This window comes from Hemitrygon akajei, chromosome 26, assembly GCF_048418815.1.
Source record: "Hemitrygon akajei chromosome 26, sHemAka1.3, whole genome shotgun sequence".
NCBI lineage: Eukaryota > Metazoa > Chordata > Chondrichthyes > Myliobatiformes > Dasyatidae > Hemitrygon > Hemitrygon akajei.
Window position 1 is genome coordinate 29647148 of NC_133149.1, and position 24908 is coordinate 29672055.

Below are 24908 nucleotides of genomic sequence, written 5' to 3' on the forward strand. Positions count from 1 at the left end.
CCACTGAAAACCTGTGCCAACCAACTGGCAGGAGTATTCAAGGACATCTTCAATTTCTCACTGCTGTAGTCAGAGGTTTCTATCTGCTTCAAAAGGACGCCAATCCAAGAAGAGCAGGGTTAGCTGCCTCAATAATTTTCATCTAATGGCACTCACATCTACTGTGATGAAGTGCTTTGAGAGGTTGGTCATGTTCAGAATCAACTATTGCCCAAGCAGTAATAGGTCTACAGTGGATGCAATCTGACTGGCTCTCCACTCGGCCTTGGACCACCTGGACAGTAGTAATACCTATGTCAGGCTTCTGTTTATTGATTACAGCTCAGCATTCAATGTTATCATATCCTTAGTACTAATCAAAAAGCTCCAAAACCTGGGCCTTTGTACCTCCCTCTGCAAATGGATCCTTGACTTCCTCTTTGGGAAACCACAGTCAGTGTAGATCGGAAATGACATCTCCTCCATGCTGACAATCAACACCAGTGCACCTCAAAGATGTGTGCTTAGCCCACTGCTCTACTCTCTCTACACCCATGACTGTGTGGCTAGGCATAGCTCAAATGCCATCTGTAAATTTGCCAAAGACACAACTATTGCTGGTAGAAATTCATATGGTGTCGAGGAGGTGTGCAGGAGTGAGGTAGATCAGCTGGTTGAGCGGTGTCGCAACAACAGCCTGGCACTCAACATCAGTAAGACCAAGGAATAGATTGTGGACTTCAGGAAGGGGAAGTTGAGGGAACACACATCAGTCCTCATTGAGGCGTCAGCAGTGGAAAGGGTGAGCAGTCTCAGGTTCCTGAGTACCAATATCTCTGAGGATCTATCTTGGGTACAACATATGAATATATTTACAAAGAAGGCCTGACAGTGGCTATATTTCATTAGGAGTTTGAGGAGAGTTTGTATGTCACCAAAGACACTCACAACTTTCTGCAGATGCACTGTGGAATGCAATCTAACTGGTCATGTCACCATCTGGTGTGGGCGGGCCACTGCACTGGATCAGAAAAAGCTGCAGAAAGTTACAAACTCAGCCAGCTCCGTCATCGGCACTAGCCTCCCCAGTGTCGAGGACATCTTCAAAAGGCGCTGCCTCAAAAAGTCAGTATCCATCATCAAGGACCGCCATCACCGAAGACCCCTCTTCTCATTGCTACCATCAAGGAAGGGGTACAGGAGCGTGAAGACACACACTCAGCTTTTTAGTAACAGCTTCTTGCCCTCTACCATGAGATTTCTGAATGGACAATGAACCCATGAACACTACCTAACTACTTTTCCCTGTCTTTTTGCACTACTTATTTAATTTAATTATACAGTATATATAGCTTATTGTAATACACAGTTTTTATTATGTATTGCACTGAACTCTGCTGCAAAACAACAAATTTCATGACATATGCAAGTGATATTAAACCAGATTCTCATTCTGATTGTGATTATAATATTATAAAAGGGTATCACAAGCATTATTTCCAAAGTATATATTAATTTTATCTGCATTGGACAATGATCAAGTTTGAATGGAAAAACTGCACCCATCATCTTCTTCCATACTGCATGTGACTCAGTCAATGTCAGTGTATACTCAGCAAATTCCTGCCTTTACAAACTTGACTCTAGCTAATTGTCTGTTTGATGCCGCTTATTGTAGTGAGCACAATTGTTTCACGTGATGCACTTCTCTATGATTATTTTTCTAACTCTACTGACATAGTTCTGCTGAGGATTAACTCTGCCTGCTCTGGGCTTGTGATATCTGGCTACGGGACTGCAGAACTGTACCAGAGGCTGGATCAACACTAGTGCAGAACTACAGGTAGGAGAGTTTCCATTGAAATCAACACATTGTTTCTAAATATAAATTTGGAATTTCACTTTATAATGTTTCCTGTACTCAGAAATTCATTCAAATGGAAATGTTTTATACTTAGATGTATCATTTAACTTTAAAGAGAGCCATGTTTCAGTTAATCATATCGAGAACCAACATGCATCAAATATCAGTGATAATAAATATAATTCTGATTCTGCAAACTCAAATCTGCCACAGGGGTAGGACATATTCACTGCAAGTTTCTTTCATTTACATCAGTTTCTCTCCGGAATCTGTCCCGATCAACATGCATTGTAAAAAGATGTTATATACTATATATTCATGCAGGGGGCTCTTGGCACCCTGGTTGCAAACTAATCCTCAGTTTGCAAAATCTGCTTAATGATGAGATTTATTTGTTCCAATGTCTGGCCTTTAAAACTTAACCAAAAAACTTAGGTCATTATTTGTCCTGTAGTTGAAACAATTACATTCAAAAACATAGCTGCTCTAGTATTTTAGCAAAAGAACACAGTACATTGAGCAATGAGGAATGCAAGGGAGTGAGTCTATGTTACTTCATTTTTAGAAAGAGTTCAATCAACTTGATCCATGGTTTATATATTATTTTATACTGTTAGAATAACATGACTTTTATAGCAGTATTTATGTCTGACAGAAGTTTTGTTCTATCTTTCTCAAATTAATATGTTTACTTTTAATTTTCCTGTAGACTATGTCTTCCCCATTATCCTAAATACACTAGTTTATTGACGGTAACCTGTCTTTGAGGAGCAAAATATTATTTGAAATATGCCTGTTAAATTCACTATTTTATGACAATGAAACAATTTAGAAGAAAAAATGGATCTTGAGTGCACTTGGTGGCAAACTTTTAAACCGTATAGAGAATCGCATTCACACATAACATTCAGGGGAAATTGTTCTGCAATATTTCACATGAAATGATAATGAAAAAGTTACTTAAAATGCACTAAAGGGACACTTACTTGCTTTGCAACTCAGTTAACGTATTAAGACAAAGTCAAAATGTTGTTACGTATGGCATCCGTTAGTCTCGCGAGACCATGGATCTGCGCCTGGAAAGTCTTTTCCAGGGTGCAGGCCTGGGCAGGGTTGTATGGAAGACTGGATGTTGCCCAGGCAGCAAGTCTCCCTCTCCATGCCACCGATGTTGTCCAAGGGAAGGGCAAGGGCTGATACAGCTTTTATTTTATTGATGGGATCTTTACTACATCAGGTGAATCAGAAATTGAGATTTGAATTTGTTATGTCTTTAACATTTAAATCATAAAAATAGTATGTTTTCTTAAGAGCATCCCATAAGATATACTCAAGAATACATGTTATTTTTATATTTAAAATATTATTGATGTACTCATGTCATTCTATTGTCTACTGGACAAAACAAAATTTCATTATAATGGGAAAATATATGTATTGTCCATATTAACTCAGGTTGGACATGGCAGAGCATCTGAGGATATCTAGGACAGTCAAAGAAAGGATTTGATGTAATCGTTTGTGAGAGAAGCTGGAAGAAGATGTAAGGAGATGTAGCCAGATGGATGGAAATGAAAATGGCTAGACAACATAGTAATTGAACAGTACAGGACTATAGTGTAGATATTTGGAGAGGAAATGGATATTCTTTCTATGAGGTGGTAAGAAAAAGAATTCAAAACTAGAGCTCGTGGATAAGTAAAGCATTAAAATAGAGCAGGAAAGGAAGTCTAGACCAATTTTAAGATTCATGATATGGTAGGAAACCAAGATGAGGATAGAAGGCAAATCATAAAGGGTTTCAGCCTGAAAAGTTGACTGTTTCTTCAGTCCATAGATGCTGCCTGACCTGCTGAGTTCCTCTAGCAATTTGTATATTGTGAGGGCTATTGTTGTTGTTGAGTGCTGTCAAGTCATGGCGACCCTATGGATAGTGTAGTTGTTCTATAGGGTTTTTGTGGCAAAATACTGCGCGGGACCAGTTTGGGACCTGGCCGGAGTTCAGTGTTAATGCCATGACACCACCAGTTGGTAATTATGAGGATAAGGAGTATAAATAGACAAATACTTTACAGCATTTGTGTACACAAAGGCCAAAGGGAGTGTGTGTAAGGAAGTTACTGGAAATGAGCAGTGATGCGGGACCAAAACGATGGAGACGATATGTTGTTTTCCCGAGAGAGCAGCTCAGAGGAAGCTCATTAGAGAGTTCAAACACTGGAACAATTTTGATGAACGACAGATAAGTGTTTCTGCTGGTTAAGGTTAGTAACCACGTAAATCAACTGCGTTGATTTTCAAATGAGCCAGAAGGGGCACAATGGTGCTTTATTTTACAGACAAAATTGTTATGATCTGGAATGCCCTACCCGAATGGATGGTGAAAATAGAGACAAAAAATGGGATAAATGTCGCAGGGGAAAAGAAATGAGAGAGCGCTGGGTAAATATAAGACCATAAGATAAAGAACATAGGAGCAGAATTAGATCACCTGGCCCATTGAGTCTGCTCCGCCATTCCATCATGCCTGATTAATTATCCCTATCAGCCCCATTCTCCTGATAAGATCAATGAAAGCAAAATTAATTGAATCAATTTACCATAGAACAAGTATATATGATCACAACAAATTGAACTCTCTAGAATTCCATTCAATTTCTATTGAGAAGGTCCTTTGAAATTTTGTGTATGCCCTTAATTATATTAAGATATTACTCTCATAACAATATCTTTTATTCCCTTTATTCCCCAAAGATGCTTCAGTTGAAATTTCAGAAGATTTAACAAAGAATTTTAAGGTAAAGCATTTGAGTAGAAGAAATGATATGGTGAATTTCTTCAAACTATTTGGGTTACCACTCTGCCAAAGGAACATGGGGATACTCCTATGTTCAGTAAGAGATTATCTAAGTACAGCTATGGATATGATGGGTCCATGATTGCAAAGCAATTTCCTAGCTTTCCCAGGGCAAGGTTTCTGCCATGTTTGCGATAGGGAATGGCCACAGGAATTTTAAGACCAATTTGGAATATTTTGTTCAGATTTGGTCACCCTACTACAGGAAAGATAACATTAAGCTGGGAAAAGTCCAGAGGCGATTTATGGAGGTGTTGCTGGGACTCGAGGGAGAGAGTTTGAGCAGTTTGGAACATTTTTCACTGGAGCACAGGCAAATAAGGATTGATCTTATAGAGATGTGTAAAATCATGTGGATGTAGGCTGGGTGAGAGCACCCTTTCTATCCTCAGAGTTGGGGAATTAAGAACTAGAGGGCGTAGGTTTAAGGTGAGAAGGGGAAAACTGAATAGGAACTTGAAGTACAACTTTTACAACTGAAGGGTGGTCAGATTGTGGAATAAGCTTCCAGAGAAAGCAAGTATATTAACAACATATAAAAGGTAATTTGACAGGTATATGAATAGAAAATCATTAAAGGGATAAGGGCCAAGTGCAGGCAAATGGGACTAAAGTAGATGGGAATCTTAAGTGGCATTGACCATTTGGCGAAAAGGTCCCGTTTCTGTGCTGTATTACTCTATAACTGTATGTACTTTGAAAGTCACAGAAAACATGCCTCCTGGTACAGTTGATCTTTGACACTCCAACAATCAATAAAAGAGAAAATGAAAATTGTTTTCCCTATGATCTGGAATTTTTAATACATCATTGCACTGAGTCCTACTTAACAAATGGATATTTGATTTATTGATTGGTTTAGGAGCTCAAATTATTGAAAGTGAATAATAATTTGAACATTTTGATGTGTTTCCTTCTACAGATCGTATTGCCAACAAGATGTATAGTTTTATGGGAGGAGGTTTATTCTGTGCTGGTGTAGGCAACATCCTACTTGTTGTTTCCACGGCAACAGATTACTGGATGCAGTATCGCCATTCTGGCAGTTTTATGCACCAAGGCCTGTGGAGATATTGTGTGCCAGGGAAATGCTACCTGCACACGGACAGTGTTGGTAAGGAGATCAAATGAAGCCAATGATACAGTTCATAACAACCAGGGAAATACTGTATGTACTAACAGTGATTTGCTAAGGGTCAGATGTTAAGGCGGGAGACAGAATCATTGCTTGATTCAGTTCCTGAGGTCTCCAAAGTGAACTCATCACAGCTGATATTCAAATTATATTTTCAAAAATTGTTTGAAAAATAGCCCTCAAATAAGAGGTACCATTAAGAAGATGGAGAAAGCACAAACATATAGAGAGATGGATGTATGAGCAACAAAAAAGTCTAGAATGCACAACTGTATTAGACATGGCACTACCTCACAGAGACTGCCCTCTATACAGAGGGCTAAAAGTCACATCAAAAACTTCATAGTTGAAGGCAAGCATGAAGAGATGGAAGGAAAGGAGAGAGCTGGAGGGGAATCTGGAGAGCGCAGAAGCAAAATGTGGAACAGGAGAAGCCAGAATTTCAAAGCAGATCCATCTCATGAGCTAATACATTAGGACACTGATTGGCAAAACAAATACTGTAATTCAATCTGCAAATGATTGTTTTTTCTATGAAAATAATTTAAAATATATTGAAATAAAGTGAAATTATGTCCAGAGTACTTCAGGTAATATTTTGAGTGTGTTTGCTCTTTATGTTTGGATAATATTGACTTACTCAACACTTGCTACATTTCTTGCATTTTTTATTAATCATTCTAAGGGCATTTTATTTGCAATCTCTGAGCAGTGTTCGCTAATTAACAGTCTGCACTTTGAATTCAAACATTCAACAATTATCTTAATAAAAAAAGTATATTTCTGGAGAAATTACTTCAGTGTTCAAGCATGTATTATTGCCATGGAATGAAATAACTTCCCTTGGATGCCATCTGTATGGAATTTGAACATTCTCTCTGTGACAGGTTCTCACAGGTTTCTCCCACATCCCAAAGGCATGCTGACTTGTGGACTAATTTGCTAATCCAAATTATTCCTGGTGTAAATGGGTGGCAAAAGAACCAAGGGTTAATGGGCAAGTGTCAGAGGATGGGTTACAGTAGGAGCTTGGGATACAAGAAAGTACTGGTGTAGATTCCATGGGCTAAATGGCCTCCTTCTATGTCAGAAAGGAAATATGATAAAATGAAAAAAAACTCTAATGTTCATTGTACTAGTTTTAATAACCGAAGAACACCAAAGGACATGTTATATTAATTGTTTATCCAGCAAACATCTGTTCAGCAAATAAGTAATTTAGCTTTGTTACTATATTTTGCTTATTATTAATGAATTACTAACCTTGTATATCTCACATTAATAGCATTCTTGATAAATAAATCACTTGTATATCTTCACTGTGCTATGCTTACAGCCTAGATTAGGCAGTCGCTTTCTCTGCAATGGTGCTTGCTGCAGTCAAGGACTCTTAAATTTCCATCAATATAAATGCAACAAATTGAACCATTGGCATTAGCGGGAATGCCTTGTTCTTGCTGTCTATCCTGCGAGAGCCACACAAAGGTATCCACGTGATAACTTTTCCACTCAGTACGACAAAGGTCATGATCTCACACAACATTTTCATGAGGGAAGAGAAGACAACTGAATTTATTTGATGCTTTATTTCTTGTTTGCTCTTTATTGTCTTCCCTCATTAGTTAAAGTAGAAATTGCATTGCCTTTTTGCTGACATATAATGATAATTTGTTTTATCTTAATATTCTAGCCTACTGGGATGCCACCAGAGTATTCATGATCCTCTCCTTACTGGCATGCTTCATTGGAATCATTATTGGCTTCATGGCATTCCTACAATATTCTTCCTTCACCAAATTTGATAGAACTTTTGCTGCAGGCATCTTGTACTTTATTTCATGTAAGTATTGAAATGGTTTTGACCCATTACACTGCTGACACTTTTGTTCTGAAAAGTCTCAACTTTTATTACCACAGTTATGCCCTTTTTATTTTGCAGCTTTATTTGTGTTGCTAGCCATGGCTATTTATACAGGAGTCACAGTAAACTATTATGGTAAGCGTTACGGCAATTGGCGTTTTTCCTGGTCGTATATCATTGGATGGGTGGCTGTGGTGCTCACGTTCTTTGCAGGTAAAATATCATGTTATTTGAGAAGTGACTCCCTTTGTACTAATTCTCACTAAAAATGGACATTTTGATCAATTAACAAATGCAAATTTCACACGAATATAGAGAGGTATAGTTGTTTGTTGACGCTGAAGTAGCATGGCTTTTTTTGCATAGTTTGCAATGGTGACTGCTGGCAAATCATTTCACCAGGGAGGCCTGTCACAATCACATCTAATCATCTTCACATCAATGCAGACAAACACATACACACACATCAGTGGAGAGTAATTAGGATTTGGAACGGGATGATCTTCCCCTCCAAAGTACAGAGGGGCTGAGATCAATTATGCTGAACCAGCAGAGATAAATTAGCTCAATAAAGACTGACATGCATCCTTCCTAAGGTGTATGGCTCATTTTGGTACGAGTCAATGATGAGACAATTATATACAGGCAAATGGTTCCATTTCAAAATAAGCCTAAAGAAATATTATGACTGCTTTAGCTTTTCTATTCTGCTATTTTTGGGATATCGCTTTTCCCATGTCAGTGAAGGACTGAGTATAAGGCAGTGTCAATAGTGTGGAAATAGATGAGAAGAGGGATGGGACAATCCTTGTCTTCCAACTCTGAAAATCACCAACAGAAAGTGTTGCAAAAATATATATACTCAATCCAAGCATAAACACAAGAGATTCTGCAGATGCTAGAAATCCAGAGCAGCACACACAAAATGCTGGAGGAACTCAGCATGTCAGGCTGGAAATGAATCAACAGTCTACATTTCAGCCCAAGACCTTTCTTCAGGAATCCTGAAAATGAGTCTCAGCATGAACATCAACTATTTATTCATTTCCATAGATGTTGCCTGACCTGCTAACTTGCTCCATCACTTTGTATGTGTGTTAATCCAAGCTTGTTCAGCTCTTCATAAAGCTAATATTGCTAACACCTAAACTGGCTTGGAATGGTAAAATAATCCCATAAGTAGATGCACTGCATAATAAGAAACTTTTCCCCATGGCACAACTGTCTAAAACAGGGGCTCCTAACCTTTTTTATGCCATGGACCAATACCATTAAGCAAGTGGCCCATAAGACCCCGGGTTGGGAAGGCATGGATTTAAGGAGAGGAGAAAAGTGCTTTAGCAGGGATCTAAGAAATAATTTGAGCATCAGCCGGCTGGTGGTGTAGTGGCACCAGCACTGGACTTTGGAGCAAAGGCTCCTGAGTTTGAATCCAGGTGGCTCCCTTGCACGCTTTCCATCTGTACTGGGTTGAGCGTCGAGCTAGCAACTCGGCCTTGTAAAAACAAGAAAGCCTGCTAAAAAAACGCTGTCACAATGGTGTCCCAATGACTCCACTGGAGCTTTCTTCTTCTTCTTCCACCCAGACCATGTGTGCAATCCGAATGCACTGCCTGAAGAGGTGGAAGAGGAAGATACTGTCAGAACATTTAAGAAACATCTGGATGAATATTGGCATTGCCAAAGCTAAAGACCAAGTGCTGGTAAATGGGATTAATATAGATAGGTACTTGCTGGTCAGAATGGGCACGTGGGGGGCTGTCCATGTGCTATATGATGCCATGACTTTATAACTAAACTAGTCAGATTCATGACACATTACTGATTCAATGACTTTTTTTTAAGTGCCTCCTGGGGATGTCATTAAACAAACTACTTCAGAGAGCCACAAGAGATGATATTAATGCAGAAGATCAAGAGCTTGAATTTGTAGATCATCTCAAAACTTAGGATCTATCCAGCTCAAAAGCATAGACATCTATTGACAAATTATAAAAACTGAGGAGGTCAGGGTTGATGAAATAAAAATATATAAATGAGGAGGTTGTGTGGATGGAGGAGGATTTAGATAACTAATCACAGCAGTGGATATTTTGTGGAGGATCTAGGCTGGTCATCCATTACTTTGAAATCACATAAAATAACATTTGCTGAAATTAATGGTGGCTTCAGTTTAGAAATGTTGCTGATAATGTATCAGTTATGTGTAATAAAACTCTACGAGGAACAACAGACTTTACTGAATGCGTGCTTATGTGATACTGAGAACACAAACAATGACCCAATTTCACTTCAACTGCAGAAGAGATAAAGGGAAGTAGTAAGTAAAAGGCACAAATCTAACAATGATAGAAATATGAAGAGCTGGGAAAATCAATGAAGAGCGAATTGTATCAGTGTATCCATCACTTTACTCTTCTTTGTAACAAAATGTTAGACGGAACCCAAATCATTAATTCATCTATTTTTTTCTCGATAATTGATTGACATGTTAAAGAGCTGGTTAGGCTGCGTTAAGCAGATGAAAGCTGTAAAAGATAATGTAATTTCCTCCAGGCTGTTTTTTTCCGGCGGTAGCCGCACACCTTGCAAACAGCAAACCTGGCAGCAATCGTTGGCTTCATCAACCTTTCACCATCAACAGTTCCAGCCAAAAACCTCCTTTTGCTACCATTTATTGCCGCACTGCGCAAAAGATCTGAATACCTGCCATATATTGAAATCTCACAAAGGACAATCATTTATGGGAAATGCAAAACATGCCATATATTTCCCATTGCTGCAGCAAATGCGCAAATAGTTAATATACAATGTATTATCTAATTCTGAATCAGGAAATCTGCATTTGCAGTGCAAGAGTGACCATATGTAAAAACTGAGAAAAATATTGCTATGTGGAAGCTAGAGCTCATACTATGATTATCACATCTAGTGAGAACATATAATGCAATGGGTCCAGGTCTACCATTTTTTTTTCAGTCATCTGATCTCCTTTGTAGGGATACCTTGTTTTCTTAAATGCTGCCGCAATACAGTGCCTATATATCAGCCACATTCTGCACACAATGGAAGTTGGATCTGTTAATTGTCTTATTATCATCACATGTACTGAGGCATAATATAAAGTTTTTGTTTGATCCAGATAGATCAGGGGTTCCCTTGCTTAATGGCATTGGCCCGTGACATAAAAAACTGGGAACCTCTGAGATAGATCACTCCATATGTAGCTTCATCAGTGTTGTACAGAAGGAAAAACATCAATGCAGAATATCACACACAAAATGCTGGAGGAACTCAGCGGGCCAGGCAGCATTATTGGAGCGGAATGAACGGTCAACATTTTGGGCCGCTCACCTGCTGAGTTCCTCCTGCATTTCGTGTGTGTTACTCAGAATTTCCAGCATCTGCAGTATCTCTTGTGTTTATAGACTGCAGAATATACTGTAGTGTTACAGTCACAGAAAATGCATTACAGGGTTGACAAATAAAGTGCAAGGGCCATGGTGAGATAGGTTGAGAAATCAGGAGATCACCTTCATTTAATAAGAAGTCCATTTAAGAGTCTTATAGCAGCATAAACTTCCTTAATAGTGCTAACAGTCTCATTGTATGTTACAATGACTACAGTAGTTTTCATATTTTTTGATTTCTCTTATTAATTGATTTCAATTGGTCACAGTGAACTTGAGATTTCTGTGTTGGCGGTTTACATTATAATTACTTGGCCTCTGATATCAAATTTTACTTGAATTTTATTCAGTGTTGTATTTTCCTCACTAGATCCTTCAGTTATGCTGAGTTGAATAGAAAACACAAATATATTACATCATTTCTTTCTTAGGTATCTTCTACATGTGTGCCTATCGCTTGCATGAGAGCCCGCAAAACTCAAATCCTCGCTAACACCCAAGACTGCACCTTAAGGGATGGAATAATATACTGGACCATCATTTTGCATCAACTCACATGTTATGAAGTGGCATTTTTTATCTCTTAACTAAACAAGTTAGTGAAATGTGGGTAGAAATTTAAGCAAAATTAAAGTTGTACTTTTAGGACTTGGCTACAGATTTCTAATCACTTCATTTGAGAAGTAGTTACAAAAGGACAAAAAAATCTCAAAAACTTTCAAGAATGTTGCATGAGTTTTTCTTCAAAATAGTAAAATAATGGAAAATATTAGTATTTTGTACATGCTTATTAGAAATAGCAAAACCTGAAACTAATTTGAATTTAGTGCATCCACTTATTTTACTTAATAAAGTTTCCTTGAAAATCCATTAGCATTAAGCAGAACTAAAATTTTACTGGATTGTTACTTATTAATATTTATTAATGGTTTGTTTTGTTTAATTTAAGTTTGGTGACAGTCTGTCAAAGCTAACATATATTGTCCACTTATTGCTCTGAAAGGGTGACTAAATGCTATGATGCAGTAGGTGGTTGGCAAGGTCACTTCAGAAGAAGTAAGCAGTCTCTGTAGAACTGGAGTCACATATAAATCATATCAGGTGAGGAAAGTGGTTTTAAAAACCGAAACAATATCAGTAAACTAGTAAGAGTTCAATGAGTTTTAGCAGTTTTCATCTCAAAGATTCACGAGTATACACTTGGATAAGTTTAATCTCACACAAAATAGAATATTATTTCAATATTATTTAAAAATACAGGGCTTAATTTCAATTTTTTATCACAATTTAACCCGTCACACTAATTAAGCTCAGAATTATTTTTCATTAGTTGGCATTATTTAAATTTTCGAAGATCTATTGTCCTTTCATTCCAATTGTACAGTCCTAATTCTGCAGATCAGACTACTTTCCATCACACTGAATTCCAGCTATCCACATTTAATTGAATTTTGATGATCCCAACTGCTTACAATCCATTCCCATTATATTGATACCCATGGAGACTAAAGCTCTCGCTATTCTCTCCTCACATTGCATTGGACTAAACCATTCACAGTGAATAGAAATCCCAACTCATTTAAATACAGTGTACACGTCTAAGCATATTTTTCTATGATTATCACGAAGTTGGTGCTCAGCATATTATGTTTAACACCACACTCTTTTCTAAAGCCTAAGTGTTTGTGTGAACTAGTTTCTGACAAAGGCTGAACAAATGACTGAACTGTGATTAAAATAAAATCTCCAAAGAAACTCTTAAAAATCTTGAGTTTTATATGCTGCCTGCTGATAATACTTTCAGAAATCCTCCAAATATTGAACATGCGGATCAACACCCTGACAGACATATTCATTAGGGAAACAAAAATAACTCATCAAGGGGCAGAGGCTAACCTAATCTAGACTGCTCCCCAAGGAGAACTTTTAGATAGCTTTCTGCAGTTCTAACACTGAAATGTTATCAGACCCTCACTATAGATTGTGAAATCATTTTTCACTATTGGACATTCTTCTGTAAATTCTTTTGTTATTGGCTGAAACCCACAAGTGATAACATACTATAATCATAATTATATTTATCATTGTCCCAGTATTAATATAGAATGTGTAAATTCTACAAAGCTTCATTTACCTTCATTGTCATCATTAACATTGAACTTGACAATGGAGTCAGCTTTCTTATGGTAGGTAACTCAGATCAAGTTCAAGTATTGATATTGTTGGCAGAAATGAGGTTTCACAAATTTACCCAGCATTATTTGACAGTACTGATTTCATTGTACTCATGTTATTTAATAAGTCGGTTTACATTAGTTAAGTTATGAAATAGATATTTGTAGCCATTATTTATAGAGTTCCATGCACGGATATAAATTCCAATACACTTTTTCTATAAATTAGTGAAATGTGAATTGAAATGTCACAGAAGAAAATTGCAGACTTTGTTCTTTTGCATTACAGTGGTTACCATTTTGGATATGGTTTGAACTCACACTTGCTAAGCATCTGACTTTCTCTTAATGAAGAGAAACAGGCACAGTAGTGTAACTGTTAGTGCAATGATATTATAGCTCGGAGTCTCAGAGTTCGGAGTTCAATCCTGGTGTCCTCTGTAAGGTGTCTGTTCGTCCTCCCCATGGAATGCATGAGTATCCACTGGGTGCTCCGATTTCCTCCCACAGCCCAAGACATACTGGTTAGTAGGTTAATTGGTCATTGTAAATTGCCCCATGTTTAGGTTAGGGTTAAATCAGGAGGCTGTTGGGCATCGCTCAAACAGCTGAAAGAGTCTGTTCTGCGCTGCACCTCTAAACAAATCGATTAAGTAAAGAGATAAAAGATTAAAAGCAAAAAGATGTACATTCTCTGAGTCTTTCCAATAGATAACTAAAAGATAATATCAGTATATAAATGTTTCTGTAAAAATACATAAATATATTTGTCCCTTTACAGCAGAGGGCCACTTCTTGCTTGTTGAGTACCAAATATTGTTCCCCGTTATGAAATGATCTTAAAAAATGGGGAGGGCACCCCCACGCACAATCGACAATGATTGACTTCATCATTTCTTCATCTCATTGGTTCAAATACTTGGTATTGTGAGTGAGGTGAGGGCCTCTGATGGTCAGAGTTGACCATGGATATTGGGTCCTAGCTGTCTAGATACACAATCCTGGGCAGTATGATAAGGAGAGCAAGTGGTTGTCCATGTAGCAAGCTTCCTCTCTCCACGCATCTGATAAACCCAAAGGAATGGCAGAGACTCGATACAGTTTGGTACCAGCAGCATCACAGGAGCGGCCGATCACCATTCAACTCAATGTAAGACTGCCTTAGGGACTGCACCTCCAGATTTTTCCCTCCGGGTTTATGCCTGAAGTTTTCCCCAAGAGTGGGTATAGACGCAAGGCTGCTGATGATTGAGATCAGAGTTTTCCTTCTCCTAGATGAGCTGCCAACTGTGGCTGACGAGCTCCATCTGCCCAAATTGAATGGTTTTAAGGCGCCTATAGGTAGAAACGGTTCCGTCGGGCTTAGTAGCTGAGCCACACATGAAGGACAGGAGCTAGTCTTAGTTGTCAGAGGCTATTTGAGGCACACGCCATTGGGAGCTTGTCCCCAAACCACCACCAATTATAACAACCTTAAGGCAATGATAATAAAACAAAGTGTTTTAATAATTTAGCCCTAATTTTTCTCAAATATGCCTGTTATTATCTTATATGCTAATAACATTAGTTAACTGTTCAATGAATATAGTGATGGTAAACTATGCTTCTGTGTATTTTGTTTAATTAATTTGGAAGATTTCCTGATAACTTAATGGAATATGACATATCCTTGACAATAATTCCTCCTAACTTATTACAAAAAAAAACTGCTCATAATGGACTCAGAGGGTAAGCGGGTTTCATTGCTGGCAGCTTGGCGAAGGATGGCACCCCCCGAAGCCTCAGTGAATATAAACTAGCAAGAAGATGAGATAAATAAAATGAAAGGAAAAGAGAAAGGAAGAAAAGCCTGGATTCAAATTGGACCTAACATGCCTTTCTCAGGATGACTCATAGTATTTCACAGTGAATGACATACATTCTGACCTAAGAGTATTATTGCAAGGGATGTGGCCACTAGATTTTCATAACAAGCTGTAGCAGTGTGATCTCATGAGAAAGTCTACTTTAGATACTATGTACTATTTTATGTTCACCTTAAGAAGTAAATGAGACCTAGGTTTAAAGCCTTGTTTGAAGAGCTGTTCCCCTGACCATATATCAGTACTTCAGTAGTGCATGAGCAAATTAATCTAAGTTTGTGTACACAAGTCACTGGAATAGAATTTTAATCCACAGTGATTGACTCAAAGACATAAAATTCAATTTGTAAATAAGTTTATTATTGTCATCTGTATTGAGGTACGAAGGAAATCTTGTCTTGCATAATGTCCATACAGATCAATTTACTACAGCAGTGCATTATAGTACAAGGCTAAAGCAATAACAGAATGCAGAATAAAGTGTTGTGGTACAGAGAAAGTGCAGTGCAGGCAGACAGTGAGGTGCAAGGTCAAGATTGTGAGATCAAGAGTCCATCTTGTTGTACTAGGGAATGATTGAATAATCTAGTAACAGCTGGATAGAAGAAGTCCTTGAAACTTGTGGTACATCCATTCAACCTTTTGGATTTTCTGCTCAGTGAACGGAAGGAGAAAAAAAAGCAGGATGGATGCTTCAGACTAAGCTACAACCAGAGAAAAATATGTTCAAGTTGGTGAGCTGGAGTGGGGATAGGGAGGGAGTGGGAGAGAGAAAAGGGGTGGAGACTACCTGTAGAAACAACTGCCAAAAAGCATTGTAAAGAAGGTGACTGATGGGCCATATAACTTCCAATGATACATCTCCATAATCAAGGGTAATACATCATTTGCCAAACAGACCAAATTGCAGGAGATGCCACAATTGTCCTTTCACCTCTTCTCTTCCCACCACCCCACCCAGGGATGCAAAGAGTTTCCATATGAAGTAGTGATTCACTTGTGCTTCTTCCAATCTATTGTATTGAATTTGGTGTTCACAACATGATCTATTTTACAGAAACCAAATGCAGTGTGATGATTGATTTGGTGAATATCTGGCTTCAGTCTGTAGAGATTACCTTAAATTTCTTGTTGCCTATTAATTTATTTCTCCTTCCCATTCTCAATCTGACCTAGCTGTCTGTGGTCTCCTGCATTCTTACAATGCCCTCATGCAAAGTTAATGAAGAACATTTCACCATCTGTCCAGTGCACAATAGCCTTCCAGGCTCATTGTCAAATCTCTCAGCTTTGCCTATCTAGCCCTCTTTGTGCCAAAAGTGGCCATTTCTGCTCTTAATCAAAACCGCCCTCCGCAAATCCAAATTACTTTTTACATATATCCAAACATTCCAAAGGTCCTAACCAGAAAGCAAGAATCAGGCATTGTGAATATACTCCTCATGGCTGGAATTTACCTGTTGCTTTGAAGCTGATGGCTGTGTTTAAATGCACCCTGCACCAATATGTGGTCAACTGGGGATTGGTTAAACCTCACACACAAAATGCTGGAGGAACTCAGCAAGCCAGGCAGCATCTATGGAAAAGGGTTAACAGACAACGTTTCAGACTGCGACCCTTTATCAGGACTCGAATAAAGGATGAGAAGTCAAAGTAAGAAGGTGGGGGATGGGAGGAAGAAGTACAAGGTGGCAGGTGATAGTTGAAACGAGGAGCGATGGAGCGGTGAGGTAAAGAGCTGAGAAGTTAAAAGAGATAAAGGCTTTGAGAAGGGGGAATCTGATAGGAGAGGGTAGAAGACATGGAAGGAAGGGAAGGAGGAGGAGCACCAGAGGGAGGGGATGGGCAGGTAAGGAGATAAAGTAAGAGAGGGAACCAGGAATGGGGAATGGTGAAGGTGGAGGCAATTATCGAAAGTTCAAGAAATCAATGTTCATGCCATCAGGTTGGAGGCTACCCAAATAGAATATATGGTGTTGCTTCTCCAACCTGTGTATGGCCTCATCGTGACTGAAGGGGAGGCCATGGACTGAGTTGAATTGCTTAAATCTGTTTGTTTGCATATCAGTTAAGTCAAAACCTTCCTGCATCTGAAATTCAGGGCACCACCGCAGTCTCCTACAGTCACCCTGCAATACTAACCATAGTTTAAGAAATTAATTTGCTTAATGCACGTTATTTATTAGATGAAGCATGGCAGTTATTTCTCCTTGCACTTGTAAACCTATTTAAATATTTTAATAAATAATTTTGGAAGGAAAATTGTCATGCCAAGTATTGATCACTTGATTTAAATTTCACAGTAGATAATTAATTCAATCCTTCCCTTCTTCAGTCCCTCAGTTTAGATGATTCTGAATAGAGTCCTCAGATGTGTCATCATCCAATAATTCTCTGTTACATTTATAGCCAAATAAATATCTTCTATTGTGCAGTTTTGATAAGCTTAAGTCCAAAAGGGGGAGAAGAGAGACATTGGCTGTCAAATGTTCTGAGAAGAGACTGTACAATGCACCAGCCTGAACTCAAGTAAGTAACTCATCGATGACAATATTTCTGAAGTTCAAGCCTTTCCTGAGCAGAGAGGTAATGAAAAGCAAGTGTAACTGAGTTCTTACCAGAATGAATACAATAAAATCATGCAGAAATCCCGCATGAAATTTATCATGTCTAACCTTCCTCACATACACTCTCCCTGCTTGTCAATCACTCCCTTGTTTTATCATTTATCTGCGCTCTCCATGTCTAGGTGAGCTCACCACTTTTGTGATAGTATTTGTATGTCTCCTTATGTACTGCAGGGATACAGAGTTACAATTATTTTCAATTATTTTATTTTTACCGGTTCTCCCCTTTTACGTGATAACAGTTTTAAATAAATCAACAAAGCATACACAATTTTGTAAACACAAGAGATTCTGCAGATGTTGGGAATTTTGAGCAACACACAAAATGGTGGGGGAACTCAGCAAATCAGGCAGCATCTATAGAGAGGAACTAACAGTTGAAGTTTTGGTGTCTAATTTTTGAAGAATAGACATTTAGAGCAACCTTCATGAAAGGACAAAATCATTGGTTGTTTCATCTGAATATTGAACCATCCTCATTCAAAACTATACTTTAGAGTCATCCTGAGCGAACATCGAAACACAAACATGGGCAGACTCTGCCAAATAACCTTTGATTACTGCAATGTCAGTGATGCCAAATTGATGTTGAAGTTTTCAACATCAAGAATGAGTTTCTTTCATCAAGTTATTTAATTGGTTTCTGATTGGAAAAACTGTTCAGAGATGTGTTTAGTTAATGTATAACCACATAGCTGATCACTAAATAACAATTCACCCCAGCAAATGAGGAATCATTTACTGTTGATCTGCTGTATTATTTCCACCCTTCCTCCCCTGTTCTTGTAGATGGCCAGTTGTCTGTCTGCAATCCCTGGAGAGCTTCATTTGCTTATCTGCCAGTTTGTCTGATCTGAAAAAAAACCTTCCAACTTGTAGTCAAGTATAATGGCACCAAATCCCTCTGAACACATCTGGAATGTGGATTGGCGATGCATTGGCCAACCCTGCTCCAAGCTGAGTGTGGCCTTGGCCTGCTTTGCACTGCTGTCTGGTTTGTAGTAGTCACCAAAGGGAACAGAGTTGTTTCCTCTTTAATCCAATACTTAACTCTGCCTTTCTATTCATTTATGGCGAACACACACACACACACACACAAAATCTTGCAAACTACTTTTCCCTGTAAATGTTGGTGTTGGCAGCAGCCCTTTCATAGCCTGCACATGTAGACAACACATATATGAGCAAAGCTAGAAATCTGTTTTAATCTTGACTATACTGTATACGTTAACTTACATCCTGCTCGCAATCCCACCTCCTGCCAAAGCTTTATTCAGTCAATGAAGTACTTCTGTACCATAGTCATTCTCACAATATCGAAATAGATTAATGTTGATGCTTTCTAATTGCATTCAACATGATACAATATAATTTACATAAAATTAAACCTGATGGAAGCACATGTACATGTGCGCATATGTATGTGAAATGGTGTATATATAGTAAATTTAGCAGGTAGTTAGCGAAGCAAACTACGTGAATTACGTCTTGACAAATAATCTTGCAGATTTAATCCATTTTCATTTCAGTAGATGGCAGGAAAATTACTCGTTCTTTTTAGGTTCTAGTTAAAATATGCCTGTGCTGGAAATAATAAATGATTTTGTTCAGTTTTGTGACCGAGTAAATTACAGAGCAAGATGTTGAAATATTTCCTCTCGAGATTCACACATACAGGAAAGGGATATGTGCAAAGGCCAGGGAAAGATCTTCGCCTTTATGGAACGCATTTGTATTTCTAATAAGACATCGCACTGTGTAAAGCACTCAGCAAGTCTGACAAAAACAAGGTTCCGACAAAGCTGACATCTTGCCCTGTTTCCCCGCTTCAAATGTCTGGAGGCCACGGAAGTGTATACAAGTAGCAGAAGTATTATTGAGAAACATTATTGGCTTTCGACGGCGTTTACATTCAGACAAGTGATTTTGTTTTCTGGTCTTTCAATAATGACGGAGCTTTTCTTACCCCAAGTGACGAATTTCGCTTTCACAGTGAAATAAAGCAATTAGAGCTTAAGGGGATCTCTTCAAGTTCAATGTATAATGTCATTCGGTTAGTGCCTTTTACCCAAAACATAATCATGTTTTCAGACCTTCCAGATGGAGTCGCGACCTCTCGCATTGTTGCCTTTAAGCGCGTTTGCTCCGATTGTGTGGAGATATTTTTTCCACCAAATCTGTTGCAATTAGTATCAATGTACAATATGCGGATTGTGAACAGCTGTGGTTCTTGAAGTGCCTTCTATCGTGTGTCAAATGGCGGACTAGACTTCAGAAAAGAAGTGTGAACCTCGGTTCACTATTCCAGCAACCCTGCCCATTCCCCAGTTCCATTAGCACACATAGCAGAGATTTTAAATGAATACGAAATCGGCAGTTAATGCTGCTAACAACTCGCACAATTGCTTCAATTGAACAACTAAATATTTTGAAAGGAAGAGAGAGAGAGAGAGGCGTGCCTCTTTATTTCATTTGAGATGTGGAACAACTTTATCGGTCAGCAGGGCTCTCCAACTTTGGGAGTAATTGAACTACGCTTCACAGTGTAACGTTAGGATTTATTTGAATCTGTATGGAAAAGATGATTTCTACATGGAAGGTTGGAGAAAGCAGATCTGACCAAGGCTGCCTGTTGCATCGTTTCAGTGAACTGGAAGGATGGGCATCTAGAGTTGCCACTAATCCCAGAAGCTTCTTAGAAGCTTGTGACACAGAATAGGAGCTGTGATCTGAAAGCCTTACAGCAGACGTCTGACTTGATGAGATGGACAATAAAGCAGCTTACCTCTTATTCTCAGCTTTGACGGCATCGCCGAGCTCTACATTAGGACCATTTCATCGCCATTAATTCGTTTAAGTTCCCATTTGCAACCCCCCCCCCCCCCACACACACACACACACACACACACATAACTACTTGCCGCGGTGTGTGCTTCAATGATCCTGGTCAAGCCGCACTCAACATCACTACTGCCTGTGTAAAGAATAACCGGCAGGATAGACAAGATACTAGATTAGATAAATAATCCTACACAAATATGAATGCAAACGCATAGGCTGTGATGTGAGAAGACATGAATTTATTTTGATTCATTTGATGTTCAGACTCAGACTCTGAAAACCCTTCTTACATTTAACATCCACAAGTTGCCTGCACTGTGCTTGTAGACAACTTGGTATGTACTTAATGAAATATTCTTGTTTACGCGCACCGTGCTCTCTTAGATTTTCATTCTTCGCCTCATACATATGGAAGACGCGACTCGCACTTGGCGAGTCTTTTAACGCTAATTGATTCCAGAAATTAATTTCTCCTACCTGCCTGATCGGATGGAAAGGCTGTCCTCGTGCCCAAGGATTAGCACTTCCCTCTCTAACATCCTCCCTAATTATCTAATAGCATGGGCTGCGAGAATTCTGCCACTGTTCAACCACTTTCCGCATTAATATAAAAAGATTGAAACTGTGATGGCAACTCGATTTCAGCAAATTAGCGCGGGCACTGGGAGAGGGACCAGAAGTACCTTCTCGTAAATTTCCCGAGCTTAATGTCAATAATTACCGCAATTTGATGGGAAATGAGCTGAAATTATCCGCCGCTCTATTTAGCGCTGCCGCGCAAGGAGGAAGAAACATGAGCAAAAGAGAGAAGAATAAATAAAAGAAGGGCCCGGCACAGGAACATGCAATTAATCACTGTGGTTCGGGGTTAAGCTTTTGATGAAAAAATAATTTGTAACTTTTCTCATCGCTTCGATCATGTTCAAGTCCAGGGATCTAATGTAGGAGTAAGGAAGTAGACATATAGATTCGGTAAAATTAAACACCGCAAATTTACTGAAAAGGATAGACAAACAAAACACATACTGAAACAAAATACGTCCCTTCGGGTTAAATGTAGGGGTGGCTCGCATTATGCATTTGAGATTTAAGAGTATCCAGCGCAGATAAATCGATCGATTTGTAGGTCAGCTTCACCTGAGAAGATTCGAGAACGGGACAAATTGCAAGCAGCCAAAATGTTCAGAATGTTTTTTTTGTGTGTAGAAAGAGAGCGAATTAAATCAGTTGCGATCTTAGAAAGTGCAAATTAAAAATGTTTTTTTTCTCAAAAAAAAACTAACTACGGTATATATTTACTTCAAAAATATTTTATTTAAACAAAATAATGCTCTTGCATGACAAAATATCTGCGACCAACAATGTTAAGATCTTGGAAGTGGTCTAAGATACTGACCTAGAACCTTTCAAAGTTAAATTAAGGTTTCCTGTAAGATGAAGTTCGCAGGAACTTCGGCGGTTTGTACCGTGCTCTAACCGACCCGTGTGGTGACACTCACCTCGAACAAAGAAACGAAGAGGGCAAGCTGACGCTGTAACGGGCAACCCCGCCCCAACCCCCGTCCCAAACGAGCACATAATATAATGTAACCCGTTTGGATATTACCCCGATGGCTACATTTTGCACGTTAAGTGACTAAGGGATTTTCGTTAACGTTTATTTTCTGTTGTTGGTAGAGTTATCATCATCGTCTTAATCGGAGTGTAAATTTGAAGTGTGCAGTTGACTCAGTTCACCATCATTGTACACCATGGACTCGGCATTGGAGTGAAATAGGTGGTAGATTTCGCGCAACGGGAATGAGATGTGAAGCTCTTTGCTCAACCAGAAGTAGTATCACATCCTTTCATTGGGCTCAGGATGTGATTACTCAGTTGGTTCCTAACAAATTGTAATTTCATGCTGTCGATTACAAACAAGGATTGACATTACTGGGACCCTTAGAGGAAACCCGTGTAGATTAAAGTCCGGTTCTTACTCAGAAACGTGGAGAACCCCGACGCCCCTGGCGGATGCAAAATAAATTTTTAAAAAAACAGACCCTCCACCACTACATCTCCCACCACCACCAAACTCCAATCAATTAAAAGTGCTTGGGAAGTTTTTGTTTCAGACCTATTATCACAAATCTGCCTTTTATCTCTGTAACATTGAGGATATTCGGCCAAGCTTCCACTACATATGGAGTTAGCCGGCGGATCGCTATTACATAAAATAGTTTGGGTGGTTGTTAGCGATGGTGATAGAGTACGAGGACTAAACTTCACATAAAAGAAAAGAATTTTAAAAGTAAGACAAGAAAAAAAACTTGTCTCTGCAACCTAAGGTTTGGGGTCTGAATTGCACTGCCTATACACGATGGTGGGTGACGAAGTAGCCTTCACGTTTGCAAAGAGTGGGGTAGAGTGAGGGGCTATTAACTTGCTCTGGGATGTTTATAATGGGATGAATGGCCTCCTATTTTATAACCATTTCATGATACTATATCCCTGCTGCACGCGCGCGCGCGCGACGCCAAGTAACACTTTATGTCCTAAAACATTTTTTCTTATCCGAAAGTTGAGGGGAAAAAACCGCTGGAAGAACCCGAGACACTTAGACTCGAAACATGGACTGTCCAGCAGTTCTGCTTGTCTTTTGCTTCGAATTCCAGCATCTCTTATGTCCTCATTTATCTGAAAGCTGCCCGTTAGATTTTTCATGCCTTGATATTTAGTCAGTGGATAACTTTTGAAAATACAAAACACCGAACGGGATTTCATTCTCATTTATCAACAAGTGATGCAGAATTGGTAAATCCATTATAGAGGTATGTGGATGTCTCTGGCAATTTATTATCTATCCCCATTCATTCTGCCGTAAACTACATTAGTCCTTTCAATGACGGTGTTTCCTCAAAGCTGTTGGTAAGAATTTCAGGGATTTAGATCCAGAAAGAATGGTGATATGTTTCCATCAGCTTTTTGTGCTGATGTTTCCCTGTCCTTGCGGGGCTCTCAGCTGTAGAGTCGGTGAGAATGGGAGATGTTTTCGGAGTTCCCTGTATGAGCAACTACTTCAAGTCGATGACCTTTGGTCAGAGCCAGAAATTCAACCCTGCAAATAAGAGCGGAGCGCTAGAGGATAAAAGAACCTGTCTGAGATCGAGTAGAGAACAGCAAAAGTTAACTGGCATTAAAGACTTGTGCGTTGCTGAGAAAGGGCTCTTTAATCGTTGCTCTCTACAAGGTGTAGATAAAAGGAAATGAAGGAAGACACGGAGGCAAGGAAAGACCAAATTTTGGAACTGGGGGATTCAAAACACAACAGTCACTGAAAGTCAAAAGTAAAAGAGAATTCCAAAATATCCAGCAGGCTGCACAGCATACGTGGTCTGAGAAAAGCAGACCAGTTCCACCACAAACTGGGATGCCAGTTATATGAAATTTTTGATTTTAATATTGTTGTTCGATCACAGACACACTGGAAAACTGACTCAGAATCATTTTATTGCCTGTATGTAAAACGTACTGTACCATTATTTTATTGTGGTTCGGTGCCGAGCATAAAACACAACAATACTACAACGGAGAACACGATAGCAACCAACAATTTACATACAATAGCGCAAACAGCACTGAGCAATCAACAATTAGCGGAGACGCCAATGGTCAAATTAAAATAAATATGAACATATGAATGGACTAAATAATTATCAATAGAACAGGGAGAGCAAAAATGTCCATTTAACGGATGTTGTACAGGAACAGTTAAGGTATTGCACCGGAGTGAGTTTTATTGAGCTACAGGAAAGAAGCTTCGGAGATGGCGAACAAGCTACTATATTTGGTCATATCTGTCCAGAGAACAGAAAACTTGACATAGAACCACTACTCGTCATATTTATCTTCTAAATGAAAGTTGCCAGCCTGTTGGGCATATCCACAAAATCCTGTTCTTATGGTTACATTGATTTTTGAATCACAAAAGAACAATTACAATGTGCCTGGTTGGTGGATGGGGTATATTTTAGAATTTGATAACATACTTCTTTTTGCGTATAAGATAACTTTTTTGTTAAAAGAAACGCAAAGCGCCTGCAGTAATTATTATAATTGATGTGTATCATCACGCGCTTCTTTCAGTACCTGGGCCAGCTCCTGATAAAAAAACGCTATCTGCGCCAACATGCCCAGCAAGCAGAGTCATTGATTCCTATCCTCCGCCCAGAGCTTCCCCATTGGCTAATCGCGGTCATATTCCCTTGAGAAGTGCAAATCTTTTACTTCAGTAAATAGTCTCTCAGCCTCCTACAAAC

The 24908-nt window shown here is 38.9% G+C and overlaps 1 protein-coding gene across 1 annotated transcript; it reads left to right on the forward strand.

The window, feature by feature from the left end:
• Positions 1-1687: 1687 nt before the first annotated feature.
• On the forward strand, positions 1688-11974 carry lim2.1 (lens intrinsic membrane protein 2.1). The gene is made up of 6 exons (XM_073029758.1): positions 1688-1822; positions 4598-4641; positions 5623-5814; positions 7526-7675; positions 7775-7909; positions 11538-11974. The coding sequence occupies exons 3-6, from the start codon at positions 5640-5642 to the stop codon at positions 11597-11599; spliced, it is 522 nt and encodes a 173-aa protein (XP_072885859.1). The 5' UTR covers positions 1688-1822; positions 4598-4641; positions 5623-5639; the 3' UTR covers positions 11600-11974.
• The last annotated feature ends 12934 nt before the right edge of the window (positions 11975-24908 follow it).